The following is a 21,027-nucleotide window of genomic DNA, read 5'->3' as shown; positions in this document are numbered from 1 at the left end:
TTCAAGTCCAATTACAGTTTTTATTGCTTATCTGCACAAACTGAAAAAGTGAAAAACGGATTTGGAATCGGAAGGTAGGTAAAGTGAACATTCCGGAGGTCGGGTCGGACCCAGGAAAAAATGGAGAGACTCGGGCGGGTCGGGCTCAGGTCCGATGTGGTTCTGTTGGGTTCAGGTCGGGTTTTTTTTCCTGACCTGAGCAGGCCTTTACCCTCCTGGGCATGGGTAGCAGATACACAGGTGGCTTTCCCCCTCAGTGACCATGGAACAAAAAGGTGGGACTTTCCTACTCTGCCCTTTGTTACCTGCTCCAAACATCTGCTGCCCATATCCTAACTTGCACCAAGTCACGGGCACCGACAACCCCGTGCTTGCTGAACTACATTAGCTCCTGGAGCGGCAGTGCTTCATTTTTAAAATTCTCATCCTTGTTTTCAAATCCCTCCATGGCCTCACCCCTCCCTACCTCTAACTTTCTCCAGACCCACAACCCTCCGAGATCTCCAAATTCCTCCAAATCTGTCTCCCGCGCCATCCCAACTTTAATCATTGCACCACTGGTGGCTGTGCCTTCAGCTACCTAGGCCCAAGACTGTAATTCCCACCCTACACCTCTACGCTTCACTTTCTCTCCTCCTTTGACACACTCCACATAACCGACCACTTTGACCAACTTTTGATCACCTGCCCCACCATCTCATGTGGCTCAGTGTCAAATTATAGCTAATGTTCCTTTGAAGTTCCTTGGGACATTTTTACTACATTACAGGCACTATATAAATGGCACGCTTTTGGAGGCAAAGCACCATATTAGGCAATGCAGTTACCAATCGATCGATCAGCTTAACTTGTTTCTGGATATCATTTTACACAAGTGACTCAGTTAAAACTTAATTAAAACAAAGAGCACTTTTACCTCCATTCTCAGCTTTTCATAAAGGACAGCGAGATGCTCTTCCATGCTGGGCTCCCTCTTCTGCGAGCCCATGCTCGCAAGTTTTCCTGTTCCACTAAAAGCAGCCAATGCCCCGAGCTGTGACACAGGCATTGTTAGATGCTCGAAACCCATGTGGTATGGCATCCGACAACACTCACTGTCAAACAGAGTCCTGAAAGAGTCCAAATGCGCCTCGTGCATGTCCCACAGGCTTGCCATTGTCTCTGGGGATTCCTTCGTCTGGGACAGCTGCCTGTCTGCAGAGGGCACTCCAGTCCCCTCAAGTCTCCCAGTCAGTCTCTCCAGGATTACCTCGTCTGCTAATTCTCTTTCTGGCCACCCACGAAAGTTGGAGGAATCGCGATGCGCCACCACAATGTCATCCGCGTTGTGCCCATCAACAGTGGTGATTGAATCCAAGATGCTTTCAAGCTGGGACAGCAGAAGCACACTCGCTTGCTCAGCACCAACCTGTCCCTCCAGTTCACTAGGCACGCTTTCTATCCTGGAGGCCACGAATTGTTGCCAATGTATCAACCCAGAGCAGGGCACCTCCACCAGGGCAGTCCACTCCTTTCCCCAGCCGCTCACGATCAGCTGCATACTGACTTTCTCATCCGGGATACAGATGAGGGACTGCAGGCGTACATCACTTGGGAGCATCCCCCGGGTGTAGGCCCCATGCAAGGAACTATACAGGGAGATTTGGGCCCGCTCGAGATCTGGAAAGTGGCCCGGTCCCAGGCTAAGACTGTGGGCAGCCGCCGTGCGTGTCTCTACACCTAGCTGTCTCTTGGTCTGGTGCTGCACGTGAGGAGACTGCGTAGCCCATGGCATGCGGCTAATCTGCCGAAGGAACCTGCCGTGGCACAGCTCGAACCTCTGAGGAAGAAGAGAGAAAAACAAGTGGCTTAGTTGCAAAGGAAACAAATGATGAGGGACGTTTCTGAATCCTGTTGCCCATGCCCAGAGGGTGCCATGCACATAATGCCGTTCTCCATAGTGCAACAAAAGGAGGCACTGGAGACCGTGCAAGCACCATTCACAAGGATGGTATCAGATGGTACAATGCTATTCGTCTCAACTGCACCGTGTGGCAGCAAGTTCCACATTCCAAAAGCACACTAAAAAGTGTTTCATTTTCTACATGAATCAAAATCTGGTAACTGGATCAGAAGCAGATGATTAAGCATCTCATTTAGAAGAAAACTGGTCAAGAGCAACAGAGAGTGGTTGGGGGAGCGTCAGGTGAGCTGGCGAGGGGGAAAAGATCAGTAACGTCTCACTTATCAACTGCCAAGACCGTATGCTCTTCACAGCCTTTCGACATGAGCGCATGGAATTTTAATTAATAACTTATTTGAAATAGAGACTTTCATTGAGTTCCCTGTCTTTACTTAGAACCGTAAATGGGCATTTTGTATTAACTAGCACAAGGCTCCATTGAATGGGTGCAGTAGCCTCGTGATCATCATACTGAACCAGCAACCCAGAGATCTCAAGTCCAAAACCCACCCATAACAAGTTGATAAACTGAATTCAATAAAAGTACTGAGCTCTGCGGAACGCCACTGGAAACAGCCCACCAGTCGCTAAAATAACCATCAACAATTACCCTTTGTTTTCTGCCAATTGCCACTGAGCCAATTTTGTATCCACCTTGCTGCATTTTCCTGGATGCCACAGGATTTTATTCTTTTAACCAGTCTGCCATGTGGGACCTTGTCAAAAGCCTTGCTAAAATCCATGTAGACCACTTCAACTGTACTACCCTCATCAATCTTCCTTGTTACTTCTTCAAAAAACTCAATCAAGTTGGTCAAACAAGATTTTCCCTTAACAAATCCATACTGACTATCCTTGATTAACCTGTGCCTTTCCAAGTGACAGTTTATCCTGTCTCGCAGAATAGATGCCAATATTTTGCCCACTACTGAGGTTAGACTGACTGGCCTGCAATTATTCAGTCTATCCTTCGCTCCCTTTTTAAACAGAGGTACAACGTTAGCAATTCTCCAATCCTCCAGCATCACACCTGTATCCAGTGAGGACTGGAAAATGATGGTCAGACCCTCTGCTATTTCCTCTCTTGCTTCTTTTAACAGCCTAGGTTACATTTCATCTGGCCCTGGTGACTTATCAACTTTCAAGGATGCTGATCCCATTAACACTTCCTCTCGCTCCGAGGGTTGTGAATCTTTGGAATTCTAACCCAGAGGGATGTGGACGCTCAGTTGCTTATATTCAAGACTGAGATCGACATTTTTTTGGGCACTACAGGAATCAAGGGATGTGGAGATCAGGTGGGAAAGGAGTTGAGGCAGATCAGTCATGACCTTAATGAATGGCAGAGCAGGCTTGAGTGGCCTAATGGCCTACTCCTATTTATGTTCTTTACCCAGAGGCGAGTGAGAATGTGGAACTCACTACCACATGGAGTGGTTGAGGCAAATAGCACAGATGCATTTAATGGAAAACTAGAGAAGTACACAAGGGAGAAAGGAATAGAAAGATATGTTCTTAGGGTGAAATAAAGAGGGGATGAGAGAAGGCTCGTCTGGAGCATAACATGGACCAGTTTTTGTGCTGCAAGTTTATGTAATACACTATTCCTGGACAACATGCTCTGTCCAACAGAGTAACTGAATGAGGAGTGATTTATGATTGTTTTATGAGTTTGGGTTGCAGCGTTTGGAACGGCCTTTGAGTCAAACTGAACAGATCACGATGTAGCCTTGGAATTCTAAGGGGACTAGTTTTACCACAAACCAGTTTCACTTGCTTTTGTTTTCGCCCCGTCAAGGAACACAATCCCAACCAATATATTGAGCAATGGTCATTCTCAGGAAAGCTGTAATAAACTGCATCACAAGCAGCAATCCTTCCACATGATTTCAATCATCCCACTGAAGGCTGATTAGTGGAGGCTGCATCTCCCCCACAGCAAAACAAAAAAGTCAGAAGCAAAAGGTCTACTTTAACGGCTCCCTCTCATTCTCTGTGTGGCAGACGGGAAAGCTGTATTCCACAGAATTTAGGTGGTCAACGGCGACTTGATTGAAATTTTCAAGATATTAAGGAGGGAATTTCTGCTGGCTGGAGAGTCTAGGACTAGGGGATATAAGCCTAAGAATCAGTAACCAATCCTTCAGGAAGGAAATTAGAAAACACTACTGCACGCAAAAGGTACAGATGATGCAGGGTCAATTGTTAGCTTTAGAACTAAGATTGTTAACCAAAGATATTAAAGGATTAAGACTAGGTCACAGATCAGCCAGGATCTCAATAAATAGCACAGCAGGCTCGAGGAGCTAAGGAGCTTGCTCCTATTCCTATGTTCCCTTATCTCCTTTGACTGGGGAGTCAGAAGTGACAGAAAAATCACTGCATATTAGGTTGGACAGGTCAAAAATGATGAAAATGTGGACTTTGTTACATGTAGTTGATATGAATAGCACAGATGCATTGAAGGGGAGGCGAGGTAAATACATGAGGGAGAAAGGAATAGAAGGATATACAGATTGGGTTAGATGAGGAGAGGTGGGTGGAGACTTGTAAGGTGCATAAACACCAGCATAGATCAGTTGGGCTGAATGGCCTGTTTCACTGATGTAAATACTATGCAGATAAACTTAAGGAAGCATTGGGAGCAGCAAGTCTCCACAGGTGTCATGGGTATTCTTGGTTAAGTAGCAGGTTCAAAGTGGGACCAAACCCCTCAGGTGCTACCTGACCTACTGAGCATTTTCTGTTTTTATGCCAGATTTCCAGCAGCCACAGTATTTTGCTTTTAGGTTTTAATGAACTGCCCATTGTTTATTGCAATCTTGTTTCCTCTTCTCAGAGTGCTGAATCATGCTGAAGCAAGTTCCGAGCATATTAACCACTTCTCCAAGTGGCCTTTCTTTTACTAGTTTGTATCTCATTCTGCTTTCTGGGAATAGGAAGAGCTACACACTGTTCTCTGTCATAAATTTAGAAATTAAAAACACAGGGTTCTGACAAAAGGTCACGGAGCTGAAATGTAAACTCTGTTTCTGTCTCCGCAGATGCTGCCAGACCCAAGTGTTTCCAATTTCTGGTGAGCTCGGATTCAATTGCGCATTTAGTTTAAACACAAAGGCCAGCGAGGTTCCTGATTTGATCCTTGTGCTCAATTAGCTGACCTCAACCAAGGCTGCAGTCGGGATGCTACAGCTGGCTTCAGGCTCAATGGGCATGGGGAAGGGGTTTAAAATAAAAAGGCTGAGGTTCCCATTCAAGTTGCATTTGGTTTCTTTACTGATAGGCAACAAAGTCCATGGGTATTTTGATGTGTACGTTAAGAGTTGTCGACGATGGCCACCAAACAAATCCTCGGTGTGAAAGTTTCAGTCCTGCGTGGCTATACCCGTGGCACGCCCTTGCACCAGAAATATAAGGGTTCCCTTGCCATCTCTTGCCAGTGAGCCCACGTATGTGCGAAACTGCAATTCGGACACAGGAAATCTCATGTCTAACTTGAGTTCGTTTTACTGGTGGGCCTTTAATTGTTTTGTTTCTTAAACAGATTAACCAGCCAGCTTGTAGCTTTTCTTCCAACAAAAGACATATTACATTTAGCACAGAGGTTGTTTTAGAGGGAAGTGAGATATGTACGAGGGACAATGGAATGGATTATGTGTATGGGGTGAGATGAAGACGGAGTGGGGACAGGTGCGGCGGGGAATGAAGAAGGGAGGAGGTTCATGTGGAGCATAAACACTGGCATAGACCTGCTGGGCCAAATGGTCTATTCTATGCTGTACACTCAACATAATTTTATGTAAAGTTCAAAGGCTCCGCCAAACCTACTGGTTCCTTGCATCTCCCCAGTATCTCGCTCCAATTAAAGTTTGCATTACATTGCAATTTTTTTTTTGAGAGAAGGGAAGAATCTCTCCACAAGCACCACTGGTGACCCAAGGTCTGCTTATCAGGCTTCAGCCAACTCTACCCCAGAGCGCCAGGAAAAAGTGGGGTTCGAGGGCAGCCCAGAACTCTGCACACTTGAATTATGCCTGTCTCATCTTCGGTCTGATCTGAGCCGTTCCCCAATCACACAGCTAAAAACCAAGAGCTTACAATATGAGACAATTCAATCTTGTACCAGTCTACAACAATCACTGGCCCTCTGAGCTTTCCTCTCAGTTGGTGTACCACACATTGCAACAAGCTCATACAAGAGGATAAATACAAGTTGTCCCTAAAATGAGGGCTCACTGGAACATCTGATCGTAACCTATTCTGTGCTACAGTCTCAAAGGTATGGAACGCCTTACCTCTCAGTCTTCCCTTCCGTCTGCAATCTGCCCCTTATCAACAGTTTGCCTTTACCTCATCTCTATCATATCCTTCTTCCCTACCCTTTCCAATTTCAGTGGTGTGCTGCATTAGTGGTCTTGGCCTTTCACCTAGATTTCCCAATTCAAAAGTCCCTGGCTTAGCTCTTTGAGGCATGATATTCTAATGAAAGACGTCTGGGAAAAGGACAGGAGGTATTCAGCATTCCCAGATCAGTGCCCTCAGGACATCCCAAAGCACTTTATGGCCAATGAAATACTTTTCGAAGTGCAATCTCTGGTTGTAATGTAGAAAATGCATGAGACAATTGGACACCACAATGGCCCACAAACAGCAATTCAGTAATGACCAGATCATCCTTTTTTTTACGTGAAGGATGAATATTGGACATGGCGCCAGAAAGAACCCCACTTTTGTTCAAAGTACTGCTGTGGGATCTTTTATCTTCACTTGAGTGTGCAGGGGGCAGCTTGGTTTAATGTCTCATCCTTCTGCCCTGGAAGCGTCAGCTTAGAATCTGTGTTCAAGTCTCTGGAGTGGGACTTGAAATCGCAACCTTCTGACTTGAAAGGCAAGAGTGGCTACCCACTGAGATACAACGCACATTTATCCCATTCCAGCATGACGTGTAGCTACAACCTCCACAATTCTACTTGCTTACCTGTTTACGGCAGCGAGGCGAAGGACTCCGCCTCCCAGTCGGATAGTAGTAACAGTCATTCCCTCTGATCCTGGGAAGAGTCCCGCAGCACAGTCGCCGCTGCCCGAGTCCAAATGCTGCCAAGCCCCTGGCTGCACTCTGCCTGCAGCTCACTGCGCCTGCCATGCATATATACGACCCACTGCCACTGTGATGCACAAAATCCCGTTACTTTAAAGAAAACTACCCCACTCCCTCAAGACAACCAGCAAACCTCTTAACAAAAGTAACACCCTGTCCCCACCCCCCCCCCCCAAAGAGCCATGCAATAAAAAACACTCTGAAAGCCTCTCCACTTCTTACTCTGCCAACACCCAGCCTCAAATTAGTAAAACCTTGTCAATGCACCAGCTCCCCTAACCATCTCAGTTGGAGCCAGCAATCATTGCCACCCCACTGTAGTCCTGCCCTCCCTATTGGTACCTCACTGTAGCCTCATCCATCCCCAGTCGTTCCCCCCCCCCCCCCCCCCCCCGTCTCATCCAACCCCCAGTTATACCACAGTACCTCCACCCCCAGCAGTTCTGACAGCCCCATTAGCCCCGCCCCCAATTCGGCCACAGCCCCATTAGCCCCGCCCCCAGTTCGGCCACAGCCCCATTAGCCCCGCCTCCATTTCGGCCACCGCCCCATTAGCCCCGCCTCCATTTCGGCCACCGCCCATTTAGCCCCGCCTCCATTTCAGCCACAGCCCCATTAGCCCCGCCTCCATTTCAGCCACCGCCCCATTAGCCCCGCCTCCAGTTCGGCCACCGCCCCATTAGCCCCGCCTCCAGTTCGGCCACCGCCCCATTAGCCCCGCCCCCAGTTCAACCACAGCCCCACCGCCCCATTAGCCCCGCCTCCAGTTCAACCACAGCCCCATTAGCCCTGCCCCCAGTCGACCATAGTCTCGCCCTCTCTGTTTCCTAGAAATCTAGCCTCACTTGTACAGGTCCCAGGTCACCAACACCCTGCCGCTCGACCTTAAGCCTCGGTTCCAGCTCCTAACTCATCAGTCCACATCACCTCCTGCCCTTCCCCCACAGATCCGCAATTCTCCTCCGCGTCGGTTTCAACCAGAACCTTTCCCGCCGTCCGCCTTCTCGCTCCACGCGCGCCCACCTCACTCCAGTGCCCTTGGATACCGGGTGCCTGCCGCCCCGCGCATGCGCTGCCGCAGACGACGCTTCCAGAAGCGACGTCGCAGCGGCGGCATCAAACGAGCCTTCCGATTGGTCGGAGCCCGCGCCACCGGCTCGGGAGAAAGAAAGCAACACACCCATTGGCGTAGTCGGCGTGCGCATTGTGACGACAAGGACAGGGTTGCTTGGGCAGATACGCATGCGCCCCAGCGGGCTGGGAGTTGCAGTCTTGTCGCCAAAGGCTGGCAGTTTGGGGATTATCTGCTGTTTGGTTTGAACTTTGCATCTTGTTTTCTGACAAAAATAAATTTATCTTTTCGTCTTCCCACTGGTATCATTTTATGGCATTGAATCAATAAAAGGAAAATGAAAGACACCTTTCATAGGAGTAGGCCATTTAGCCCATCGAGCCTGCTCTGCCATTCAATTAAATCATGACTAATCGTGTACCTCACCACCAGTTTCCTGTGCTATCCCCATATCCCTTGATGTCATTAGTATCTAGGAATCCATCAATTTCTGTCAATAACAGCCTCCACAGCCCTCGGGGGTAAAGAATTCCAAAGATTCACCACGCCCTAAGTGAAGAAATTCCTCCTCATCGGAGTCTTAAATGGCCTACCCCTTATTCTGAGACTGTATCCCCTGGTTTCATCTCACCAGCCAGGGGAAACATCCTATCTACATCCACCCTGTAAGAATTTTCAATGAGATCACCTCTCATTCTTGGAAACTCCAGAGAATACAGGCCCAGTTTCATCAATCTCTCCTCATAAGACAATCCTGCCAAGACAATTCATGACCTCAGTACATCCCAAAACACTTTACAGCCAATTAAATACTTTTAGAAGTGCAGTCACTGTTGTAATGTAGGAAACATGGCAGGCAATTTTCGCTCAGCCAGCTCCCACAAACTGCAATCAGGTAATCTGTTTCTAATATAAAAGCAAAATACTGCGGATGCTGGAAATCTGAAACAAAAACAAGAAATGCTGGATTCACTCAGCAGGTCTGGCAGCATCTGTGGAAAGAGAAGCAGAGTTAACGTTTCGGGTCAGTGACCCTTCTTCGGAACTGACAAATATTAGAAAAGTCACAGATTATAAACAAGTGAGGTGGGGGTTGGGCAAGAGATAACAAAGGAGAAGGTGCAGATTGGACCAGGCCACATAGCTGCCCAAAAGGTCACGGAGCAAAGGCAAACAATATGTTAATGGTGTGTTGAAAGACAAAGCATTAGTACAGATTAGGTGTGAATATACTGAATATTGAACATCAGCAAGTGCAAACCTGAAGAAAAACAACCTGAAAAAAACAGTGGGTAAGCAAACTGAACAAACTAAGATGAAATGAAATAAATGCAAAAAAAGATTGTAAAAAATGTAAAAAGGAATGCAAAAAAAAAGGAAGAAAAAATAACTAAAAATGAAAGTAAAGTGGGGGGCTGTCATGCTCTGAAATTATTGAACTCAATGTTCAGTCCGGCAGGCTGTAGTGTGCCTAATCGGTAGATGAGATGCTGTTCCTCGAGCTTGCGTTGATGTTCACTGGAACACTGCAGCAATCCCAGGACAGAGATGTGAGCATGAGAGCAGGGGGGAGTGTTGAAATGGCAAGCAACCGGAAGCTCAGGGTCCTGCTTGCGGACTGAGCGGAGATGTTCCGCAAAGCGGTCACCCAGTCTGCGCTTGGTCTCCCCAATGTAGAGGAGACCACACTGTGAGCAGCGAATACAGTATACTACATTGAAAGAAGTACAAGTAAATCGCTGCTTCACCTGAAAGGAGTGTTTGGGGCCTGGGATAGTGAGGAGAGAGGAGGTAAATGGGCAGGTATTACACCTCCTGCGATTGCAAGGGAAGGTGCCCTGGGACGGGGACGAGGTGGTGGGGGTAATGGAGGAGTGGACCAGGGTGTCGCGGAGGGAACGATCCCTTCGGAATGCTGACAGGGGAAGGGAGGGGAAGATGCGACTGGTAGTGGCATCACGCTGGAGGTGGCGAAAATGGCGGAGGATGATCCTTTGGATATGGAGGCTGGTGGGATGAAAAGTGAGGACAAGGGGAACCCTGTCACGGTTCTGGGAGGGAGGGGAAGGGGTGAGGGTAGAGGTGCGGGGAATGGGTCGGACACGGTTGAGGGCCCTGTCAACCACAGTGGGGGGAAATCCTCGGTTGAGGAAAAAGGAGGTCATATCAGAAGCACCGTCATGGAAGGTAGCATCATCAGAGCAGATGCGTCGGAGACGGAGAAACTGGGAGAATGGAATGGAGTCCTTACAGGAGGTAGGGTGTGAAGAAGTGTAGTCGAGGTAGCTGTGGGAGTCAGTGGGCTTATAATGGATATTGGTAGACAACCTATCCCCAGAGATGGAGACAGAGAAGTCGAGGAAGGGAAGTGTCAGAGATGGACCATGTAAAGGTGAGAGAGGGGTGGAAATTGGAAGCAAAGTTGATAAAGTTTTCTAGTTCGGGGCGGGAGCAGGAAACGGCACCGATACAGTCATCAATGTACCGGAAAAAGAGTTGGGGGAGGGGGCCTGAGTAGGACTGGAACAAAGAATGCTCGACATATCCCACAAAAAGACAGGCATAACTAGGACCCATGCGGGTACCCATAGCGACACCTTTTACTTGAAGGAAATGCATGGAGTTGAAGGAGAAGTTGTTCAATGTGAGAACAAGTTCAGCCAGGCGGAGGAGGGTGTTGGTGGATGGGGACTGGTTGGGCCTCTGTTCCAGGAAGAAGCGGAGAGCCCTCAAACCATCCTGGTGGGGGATGGCGGTGTAGAGCGATTGGACGTCCATAGTGAAGAGGAGGCGGTTGGGACCAGGAAACTGGAAATTGTCAAAATGACGTAGGGCGTCAGAAGAGTCACGGATGTAGGTGGGAAGAGACTGGACCAGCGGAGAAAAGATAGAGTCTAGATAGGAAGAAATAAGTTCAGTTGGGCAGGAGCAGGCTGACACAATGGGTCTGCCGGGACAGTCCCGTTTGTGGATTTTGGGAAGGAGGTAGAAGCGGGCTGTCCGGGGTTGCGGGACTATGAGGTTGGAAGCTGTAGAGGGAAGATCTCCAGAGGAGATGAGGTCAGTGACAGTCCTTTGGACGGTGGCTTGATGTTCGGTGGTGGGGTCATGGTCCAGAGGGAGGTAGGAAGAGGTGTCTGTGAGTTGGCGTTGAGCTTCTGCAAGGTAGAGGTCGGTACGCCATACAACAACAGCACCATTCTTGTCTGCAGGTTTGATGACCATGTCGGGGTTAGACCTGAGAGAACGGAGTGCCTCAAGTTCAGAGGGGGACAGGTTAGAGTGAGTGAGGGGGGCAGAGAAATTGAGACGACCAATGTCTCGCCGACAGTTTTCAATGAAGAGATCAAGAGCGGGTAAGAGGCCAGGGTGAGGGGTCCAGGTAGAGGGAGAATGCTGGAGGCGGGTGAATCTGTTTCTAATGGTGTTGATTGAGGGATAAAGATTGGCCAGGATACCAGGAGTAACTCTCCCCACTCGTCTTTGAAACAGTACCACATGAACTTTTATGCCCATCTGAAAGAGCAGACAGGGCCTCATTCAAAAGGCAGCATCTCTGAATTTGCAGCATTCCCTCGAGTACTGGGCTGGAGGTCAGATTTTGAAAAAAAAGATGTGTTTGGATTGGGACTGGAGTCCACAACCTTTTATCTTATAAAGCAGGAGTGCTACCTACTGAGCCACTGATGCTGGGCACAGCTTGAGTATTCATTCAAAACAGAAAAAAGCCATTTGGCCTGTTGAGTCCAAGCCCCTCTCTGCAACAGCAATTTCGCAAGACCGACTCCACCACCCTTCCCCCATAGCCCTGCAAATGTTTTCATTTCAGATCCAATTCCTTTTTGAAAGGCATGATTAAATCTGCCTCTCCCACACGCTTAGTATTCCATTCGCTGCATAAAAACATTTTTTTCTCATGTCACTTTTGGTTCTTTTGCCTTAAATCGGCGTCCTCTGGTTCTCGACCCTTCCACCATTGGGAACAATTTCTCTTTATCTGCTCTGTCTAGGCCCCTCATGATTTTGAACACCTCTATGAAATCTCCTCTCAACCTCCTCTTCACTAAGGAGAACAACCCCGCCCTCTCCAGTCTATCCACATAACTGAAGTCCCTCTCTAAAGCCTTTACATCCTTCCCAAAGTGTGGTGCCGAGAATTAGACACAATGCTCAAGTACCCCAATGCCTTTTTAACCGCTTTCTCCACCGACGCTGCAACCTTCATTGATTTGTGCAGATATACCTCCAGGTCTCTCTGTTCCTGCACCTACTTTAGAATTGTATCCTTCAGCTTATATTGCCTCTCCTCATTCTTTCCACCAAAATGTATCACTTCATACCTCTCTGCATCAAATTTCATCTGCCATGCGTCCACCTATTCCACCACTCTGTTTGTGTCCTCTTGAAGTCAATCACTATCCTCCTCATGATTCACAATACTTCCAAGTTTTGTGTCATCTGCAAATTTTTAAATTGCGCCTTGTACACCCAAGTCTAGGTCATAAATATACACCAAGAAAAGCAGTGGTCCTAGTACCGATCTCTGGGGAAGCCCATTGTATACCTTCCTCTGTTCACTGCTACTCTCCATTTCCTGTCACTCTGTGAACTTCATATCCATGCTGCCACAATCCCTTTTATTCTATGGGTTTCAATTTTGCTGGCAAGCGTATTATGTGGCAACTTATCAAATGTCTTCTGGAAGTCCATATACACATCAACTACTTGACCTTCATCAACCCTTTCTGTTACCTCATCAAAAAAAACTCAATCAAGCTAGTTAAACATGATTTGCCTTTAACAAATCCGTGCTGGCTTTCCTTAATTAATCCACACTTGTCCAAGTGTTTGTTAATTTTGTGCCGGATTATCATTTCTAAAAGCTTTCCCATCATCAAGTTTAAGCTGACTGGCCTATAATTGCTGGGATTAGCTTTACACCCTTTCTTGAACAAGGGTGTAACATTTGCAATTCTCCAATCCTCTGGCACCACTCCTCTGCCTAAGGAGATTGCGAAGATTATGTCCAGTACCTCCACAATTTCCACTCTTCCTTCCCTCATTATCCTCAGATCAATCCTATCCAATCCTGGTGACTTATCAACTATAAGTACAGCCACCCTTTCTAATACTGCCTCTTTATTAATTTTTAGCCCATCCAGTATCTCCACTACCTCATCTTTCACTATGACTTTGGTAAAATCTACCTTGGTAAAGGCAGATAAAGACAGATGCAAAGTACTCATTTAGTACCTCAGTCATGCCCTCTGCCTCCATGCATAAATCCCCTTTTTGGTCCCTAATCAGTCCCACCCCTCTTCTTAATACCCTTTAGCTATTTATATGCCTACAGAAGACTTTTGGATTCCCTTTCATGATAGCTGCCAATCTCTTCCCATATTCTCTCTTTGCCTCTCTTATTTTCTTCTTCACTTCCCCTCTGAATTATCCAATTAGTCCCACTCCCTCGCCCTTTCTCCATTATTATTTGTATATTAATTATGTTTAATTACATGCTCATGGTGTGCATTCACTGAGGTTCCTATTGGTAGTCACAGACTAAAATGATAGTTATTGGATTTGGAGGTGTATGACTGCAATGTGTAACTCTGTAAATAAATGTAAAAGGGTGCAACGATTGGCTCTGGTTCTATCCTTCACAAACTAACTTTCTGGAATAGAATACCTATCATCTTGCAAATGTTTCTCCTTCAAGTATTTATCCAATTTTCTTTTGAAAGTTATTGGCTTATTCTACTAAGGCAGAAGATCATTGTTTCTGGTTCCCCTCCAGGTCTTTTGCACATCATCTAAGTTGACAGTTCAGTGCAATACTGTGCGAGAGCTGCATTGTCTTTCAGTTGAGATATTTAACCCTTTTGACCATTTGCTTGCACAGGTGAATCTTAAAGATCCCAAGATACTGTTTTTTGAAGTGCACGGTCTCATTTGCTGCTGCTGGGATTTTGTTGCGTGCAAATTGGCTACCATAGGAACAGGAGGAGGTCATTCAGCCCATCAAACCTGTACCCTCATTCAGTTAGATCAGGGCTAGTTTGTATTTTAACTCCATCTACCTGCCTTGGCCCTCTATCCATTAATACCTTCACCTAACAAAGGCCTTTTTTACATATTCATTCATGGGATGTGGACATTACTGGCTAGACCAGTATTTATTGCTCATCCCTAATTGCCCTTGAACTGAGTGGGCAGTTAAGAGTCATTGCCGTGGGTCTGGAGTCACATGTAGGCCAGATTTCCTTCCCTAAAGGACATTAGTGAGCCAGATGAGTTTTTACAACAATCATTTCATGGTCACCACAAGACTAGTTTTTTTTTAATTTCAGATTTGTTAATTGAATTCAAATTTAACCATCTGCCATGGTGGGATTTGAACCCATACCCCCCCAAAAAAAACTAGTCTAGAGACATTACCCTATACCACCACCTCCCCACAATCTATCAATCACCGTTTTGAAATGTTTAACTGATCCCTAGGCTTAAAAGCTTTTTAGGGGAGAGAGTTCCAGATTTCCACGACTCTTTGTGTGAAGTGCTTCTTGACGTCACTCCTGAATGGCCTCGCTCTAATTTTAAGGTTATGTTCCTTTGTTCTGGACTCCCCTACCAGAGGAAGTAGTTTCTCTCTCTATCTACCCTATCAATTCCTTTAAAAACCTGATGTATATCACCCCCTAATCTTATATACTCAGGGGAGTACGAGCCTAGTCTGTGCAACCTGTCCTCGTAATTTAAATCTTTTAACCCAGAAATGTTGAGAGCAAGTGGATAGCAAAGAAGCTGAGAGCATAGAGACTTATGAAACCAGGGAGGAAGTGTCAGAGAACAATTGACTAACTGATTATTTTTTCAGTCACCTTTCCTTTGATGTCTTCATCCGGTTTTGAATAATATGGCAACAGAGGCAGTCAGCTAATTCTACAGAAGTGTGAATGTCATCCTTGAACAAGAAACAGAAGATAATTTTAGACTTACTAATGCCAGTTGGATTTCATCCCGACCCCTACACGCAGATTGAATCTGTGCACAACCATTTGATTCATACTTAAAGTATAATTTTAGTACTTTGGGGCATGAAAACAATATTAGGTTTGGTGCTGTGCATTCTAAGGAAGTAGGTACACATGGCTTCACCATTACCATCATAGAGGGCACCGATATCATCAGTATTACCACCATCAATATCAGCATCTCTACCAAATTCATCATTATCTAAAGATCATTATCTAGGATTGCCTCACCATTACTACCAACATTATCCTTACCTTACAAATACCAATTGGCACTACCATTACTAAGATCACTATGGCAACCATCAATCTCCCCAGCGTTATCATTATCAATATCATTAGCAATGTCAATTAACATTGCGATCAACAGCAATAACCAAAGCACCCATACCATCATTATTGACATTCCCATCACTGCCACTGTCAACAGCACCATCACTACATCAATCACCAATATAACTAGCGTTACCATTACCAACATTGCCATCTCTACCAACTCCACTATCATTACCAATGTCACAATTATTATTAATACCATGATCCATAATCACCATAGCCAATAACATTATCCCATTTCTTGGCTTTACTGTTTAACAGCTCCAGGTGTACTCAGCTCATTGTGGAACGATGAGGATTCGGCTAATAGACTTACGTCATGAAGCAAATCACTAGTATTCTCAACCTGCACTCGAACTTCAAAATAATAGATTTCACAGCTTTAAAAAAAAAGAGAATAAAGACTTGCATTTCTACAGCACCTTTCACAATGTCCCAAAACGTTTTTTCGCCAATGAAAAGCTTATGGAGTGTAGTCACTGTTGTACTGCAACAAGCATGACAACTGACTTGTGCACAGCAAGCTCCCACAAACTGCATTGAGATAAATGATCACATAATCCATTTCAGTGATCCTAGTTAAGGGATAAACATTGGCCAGGACACTGGGGATAACTACCCTCCTATTCTTCAAAATAGTGCAATGGGGTGTTTTACATCCACTTGAGAGAGCAGACAGTGCCTCAGTCTTCTTTGAAAGATGACACCTTCAAAAGGGCATTTCCCTCAGTACTGTAGTCAGCATTTTAAGCTGGAGTGGGACTTGAATCCCGAACCTGCTAACTCAGAAGTAAGAACTGAGGCATAGCTAATACCAATATTACAAAAGTAAGTATTTGCCTAATTGTCAAAAAACATGCTATGCCAAATGAGGATTTTTAATTCATCGGTTGGAAACTTACATTAAACAAAAAAAGGAAAGAAAGAATATTACAGACAGCTTTTACAAATACTTGGCCACAGCTAAAAATGGCTGTATTTGAACACCTTGCACATTCAAAGGCATCAAAGTGGAGACATAAAAATCAGGAAATGCTGGAAAAACGCAGAAGGTCTGGCAGCATCTGTGGAGAAAGAAGCAAAGTTAACGTTTCAGGTCTGTGACCTTTCATCGGAACTGGGAAAGGTTAGAAAAGCCCGTCGGAGAGACGAGCAGAACTTCTTCAAGGTAGGCATTACTGGAAGAGAAGTGGCAGTGAATTAAATACTAAAATAAAAGCAAAATACTGCAGATTCTGGAAATCTGAAACAAAAACAAAAAGTGCTGGAAAAAGTCAACAGGTCTGGCAGCATCAATGGAGAGAGAAGCAAAGTTAACGTTTCAGATCTGTGACCTTTCATCAGAACTGGGAAAGGTTAGAAAAGTTGTCGAAGCTTTTTCTCTTGCACTTATCAAGACATTGCTATGTCCAGACTGGCCAAGAGAGTGTGGGAAAATGGCGCACTGACACAGAACACAAAAGTCCAAGTGTATCAAGCCTGTGTTCTCAGTATCTTGCTCTACAGCAGCGAGGCCTGGACAACGTACAAGAGCGACGTCTCAATTCATTCCATCTTCGCTGCCTCCGGAGAATCCTTGGCATCAGGTGGCAGGACCGTATCTGAAGTCCTCGAGGCAGCCAACATCCCCAGCATATACACCCTACAAAGCCAGCGGCGCCTGAGATGGTTTGGCCATGTGAGCCGCATAGAGGATGGCAGGATCCCCAAGGACACATTGTACAGCGAGCTCATCACTGGTATCAGACCCACCGGCCGTCCTTATCTCCGCTTTAAAGACGTCTGCAAACGCGACATGAAGTCCTGTGACATTGATCACAAGTCGTGGGAGTCAGTTGCCAGTGATCGCCAGAGCTGGCGGGCAACCATAAAGGCAGGGCTAAAGCGTGGCGAGTCGAAGAGACTTAGCAGTTGGCAGGAAAAAAGTCAGAAGCACAAAGAGAGAGCCAACTGTGTAATAGCCCCGACCACCAATTTTATCTGCAGCACCTGTGGAAGAGTCTGCCACTCTAGATTTGGCCTTTATAGCCACTCCAGGTGCTGCTTTACAAACCACTGACCACCTCCAGGCGCTTACCCATTGTCTCCCGAGACAAGGAGGCCAAAGAAGAAGAAGAAGTATCAGGACAAAATGCAAAAATAACCAATGTAAGGGAAAATAACAACTTATACTGTGTGAGAAGAGAGTGCTGATTGGTTGGCAAGTGAACTCCAATCGGTATAAGTGTTGTCATGGAGAATGCACCAGTTTACAGTGACTGACAGTTAACTGCCAAGCTTTGTTTAAAATTTAAACCAGGCAGCTTGATTCTGATTGATCAAGGCATTGCCCTGAGGAATGAACCAGCGAATGGCTGTCTCTTATTTTGTTCATCTGAAACAGGCTCAATGTGTGTACATGTTCTTTCTGTCTGCACAGAACAGGGCCCTGTGTATTCATATATGTGGCTTCCAGTATGCGCAAATGTGCCACACTCCGAGCCCTACAGACAGTCTTAAATTGGTTGTCAGCTTAATTCTTAGTACGCTGCAGATTATTCAGCAAATGTTGTCCAATCGCGGAATCACATCTAAATTTGGACATTGCGTTTTGAGTTTTGCAATCACGGGCTGGTCAGGTACGGCCTGTTGCAAACAGGGAAGGGACATGTTGTTTGATACGATCCACCAGTCTTTGGGACGTACAGCCTAGCATGGCACTGGCATTGAAATTCATATATCACATTATTGACTTGTGTGATAGGCAGGACGTCTTTTTGGCTTGACGGCAGCATCCTGTTAGTGGTGAATACCACACATGTCACTACTGCATAGTAGCAGCGTGAAACAGCTAGCTTTACCTGTTGCTCAAATTTTTGGGATACATTACCTTTCTAGGGTAATCTGAGGTAGACTGGGCATTTTTCAAGGCCGAAAATGATGGGCTTAGGTCCGTTCATAAGTTTGCGAGAAATGATCTGATCAGGGTAGCCATTGTCATGCAGGATGTCTTCGATTCGCCCTATTTCAGCATCAAGCTTGCATGGTGAGCAAATGGCTCGGGCCCTATTTACGAGGTTGCTGATAAGGCCAATCTTATAGTGCATGGAACTGTAAGAATCCCAACACGTGTATTGACCAGCGACAGTAGGTTTGTGGTAGACCGTGGTAAAGAACCCCTTAACAGATTTCTCAACTAGTACATAAGGAAAATTTGAGCAACAGGTAATGCTAGCTGACGCTGCTACTATGCAGTTACGATGCAGTTTTCAGAAATTCTTTCATGGGATGTGGAGTCAACCACATTGCTGTGGGCCTGGAGTCACATATCGGCCAGACTAGGTAAGCATGGCAGATTTCCTTTCCTAAAGGATATTAGTGAATCAGATGGGTTTTTGCAACAAGTGATTGATAACTTCACGGCACCATTACTGAGACTAGCTTTCAATTCCAGATTTTTAATTGAACTAATTGAATTTATTAATGAATTGAATTTAAAGCTGCTGTGGTGGGATTGGAACCAGCGTCCCCTGAGCAATAGCTGGGCCTCTGGATTACTGGTTCAGTGATTTTTGTTTTTTATTCGTTCATGGGATGTGGGCATCGCTGACAAGGCCAACATTTATTGCCCACCCCTAATTGCCCTTGAGAAGGTAGTGGTGAACAACGTTCTTGAAGCACTGAAGTCCTTGGGGGTGTAGGTACACTCAGAGTGCTGTTAGGAAGGGAGTTCCAGGATTTTGACCCAGTGAAGGAACAGCAATATAGTTCTAAGTCAGGATGGCGTGTGGCTTGGAGGGGAACTTGCAGTTGGTGGTGTTGCCATTGTTCTTCTAGGTTGTAGAGGTCGCAGGTGCTGTTGAAGGAGCCTTGGTGCGTTGCTGCAGTACATCTTGCAGATGGTACACACTGCTTCCACTGTGCGTCGGCGGTGGAGGGAGTGAATGTTTGTAGATGGGGTGCCAATCAAGCAGGCTGCTTTGTCTTGGATAGTGTCGAGCTTCTTGAGTGTTGTTGGAGCTGCACTCATCCAGGCAAGTGGAGCATATTCCATCACACTCCTGACTTGTGCCTTGTAGATGGTGGACAGGCTTTGGGGAGTCAGGAGGTGAGTTACTCGCCACAGAATTCCCAGCCTCTGACCTGCTCTTGTTGCCTCAGTATTTATGTGGCTGCTGCAGTTCAGTTTCTGGTCAATGGTGACACCCAAGATGTTGATAGTGGAGGATTCAGCGATGGTAATGCCATTGAGCATCAAGGGAAGCTGGTTAGATTCTCTCTTGTTGGAGATGGTTATTGCCTGGCACTTGCTTGGTGTGAATGCTACTTGCCACTTATTAGCCCAAGCCTGGATGTTGTCCAGGTCTTGCTGCGTATGGACATGGGCTGCTTCAGTATCTGAGGAATCACGAATGGTGCTGAACATTGTGCAATCATCAGCAAACATCCCCACTCTGACCTTACGATGGAGGGAAGGTCATTGATGAAGCAGCTGAAGATGGTTGGGCCTAGGACACTATCCTGAGGAAATCCTGCAGTGGTGTCCTGGTACTGAAATGATTGACCTCCAACCACCACAGCCATCCTTCTTTGTGCTAGGTACGACTCCAACCAACAGAGAGTTTTCACCCTGATTGCCATTGACTTCAGTTTTCCTAGGACTCCTTGATGCTATGCTCAGTCAACTGCTGCCTTGATGTCAAGGGCAGTCACTCTCACCTCACCTCTGGATTTCAGCTGTTTAGTCTATGTTTGGACCAAGACTGTAATGAGGTCAGGAGCTGAGTGGCCCTGGCGGAACCCAAACTGAGCAGATTATTGCTGAGCAAGTGCTGCATAATAGCACTGTTGACGACACCTTCCATCACTTTGCTGATGATCGAAATAGGCTGATGGGGTAGTAATTGATTGGGTTGGATTTGTCCTGCTTTTTTGTTGACAGGACATACTTGGGCAATTTTCCACATTGCCGGATAGATGCCAGTGTTGTAGATATACTGGAACAGCTTGGCTAGGGGCACAGCTAGGTCTTCAGTATTATTGCTGGAACATTGTCAGGGCCCATAGCCTTTGCAGTATCCAGTGCCTTCAGTCGTTTCTTGATATCAACTGGAATGAATCAGATTGGCTGAAGACTGGCATCTGTGATGCTGGGGACCTCAGGAGGAGGCTGAGATGGATCATCAACTCAGCACTTTTGTCTGAAGATGGTTGCAAAGATTTCAGCCTTGTCTTTTGCACTGATGTGCTGGGCTCCCCCATCATTGAGGATGGGGATATTTGTGGAGCCTTTTCCTCCTACTAGTTGTTTAATTGTCCACCACCATTCACAACTGGATGTGACAGGACTGCAGAGCTTAGATCTGATCTGTTAGTTGTGGGATTTCATAGCCCTGTCTATTGCATGCTGCTTCCGCTGTTTGGCATGCAGATAGTCCTGTGTTGTAACTTCACCAGGCTGACACCTCATTTTGAGGTATGCCTGGTGCTGCTCCTGGTATGCCCTCCTGCACCTGCACTCTTCTTGAAGCAGTGTTGGTCTACTGGTTTGATGGTAATTGTAGGGGAT

General features: G+C 46.2%; 1 protein-coding gene across 3 annotated transcripts in view; it reads right to left on the bottom strand.

The window, feature by feature from the left end:
* c29h6orf136 (chromosome 29 C6orf136 homolog) overlaps window positions 1-8,124 on the bottom strand; it is a 40,904-nt gene extending 32,780 nt beyond the window's left edge. Inside the window, exons 1-3 of one of the 3 annotated variants that reach the window (XM_068009658.1) lie at window positions 8,064-8,124; window positions 6,921-7,107; window positions 917-1,819 (exon numbers count right to left, since the gene is read on the bottom strand). In XM_068009658.1, the coding sequence (XP_067865759.1) occupies window positions 917-1,819; window positions 6,921-7,085 (1,068 nt within the window). In that variant the 5' untranslated portion in view covers window positions 7,086-7,107; window positions 8,064-8,124. Of the gene's footprint in view, window positions 1-916; window positions 1,820-6,920; window positions 7,108-7,967 lie in introns of all 3 variants that reach the window. The other 2 variants (XM_068009657.1, XM_068009656.1) reach the window with 2 other exon arrangements.
* Window positions 8,125-21,027: the final 12,903 nt, after the last annotated feature.

This window comes from Heterodontus francisci, chromosome 29, assembly GCF_036365525.1.
Source record: "Heterodontus francisci isolate sHetFra1 chromosome 29, sHetFra1.hap1, whole genome shotgun sequence".
NCBI classification, from domain to species: domain Eukaryota; kingdom Metazoa; phylum Chordata; class Chondrichthyes; order Heterodontiformes; family Heterodontidae; genus Heterodontus; species Heterodontus francisci.
This window is presented reverse-complemented; position numbering and strand designations above follow the sequence as displayed.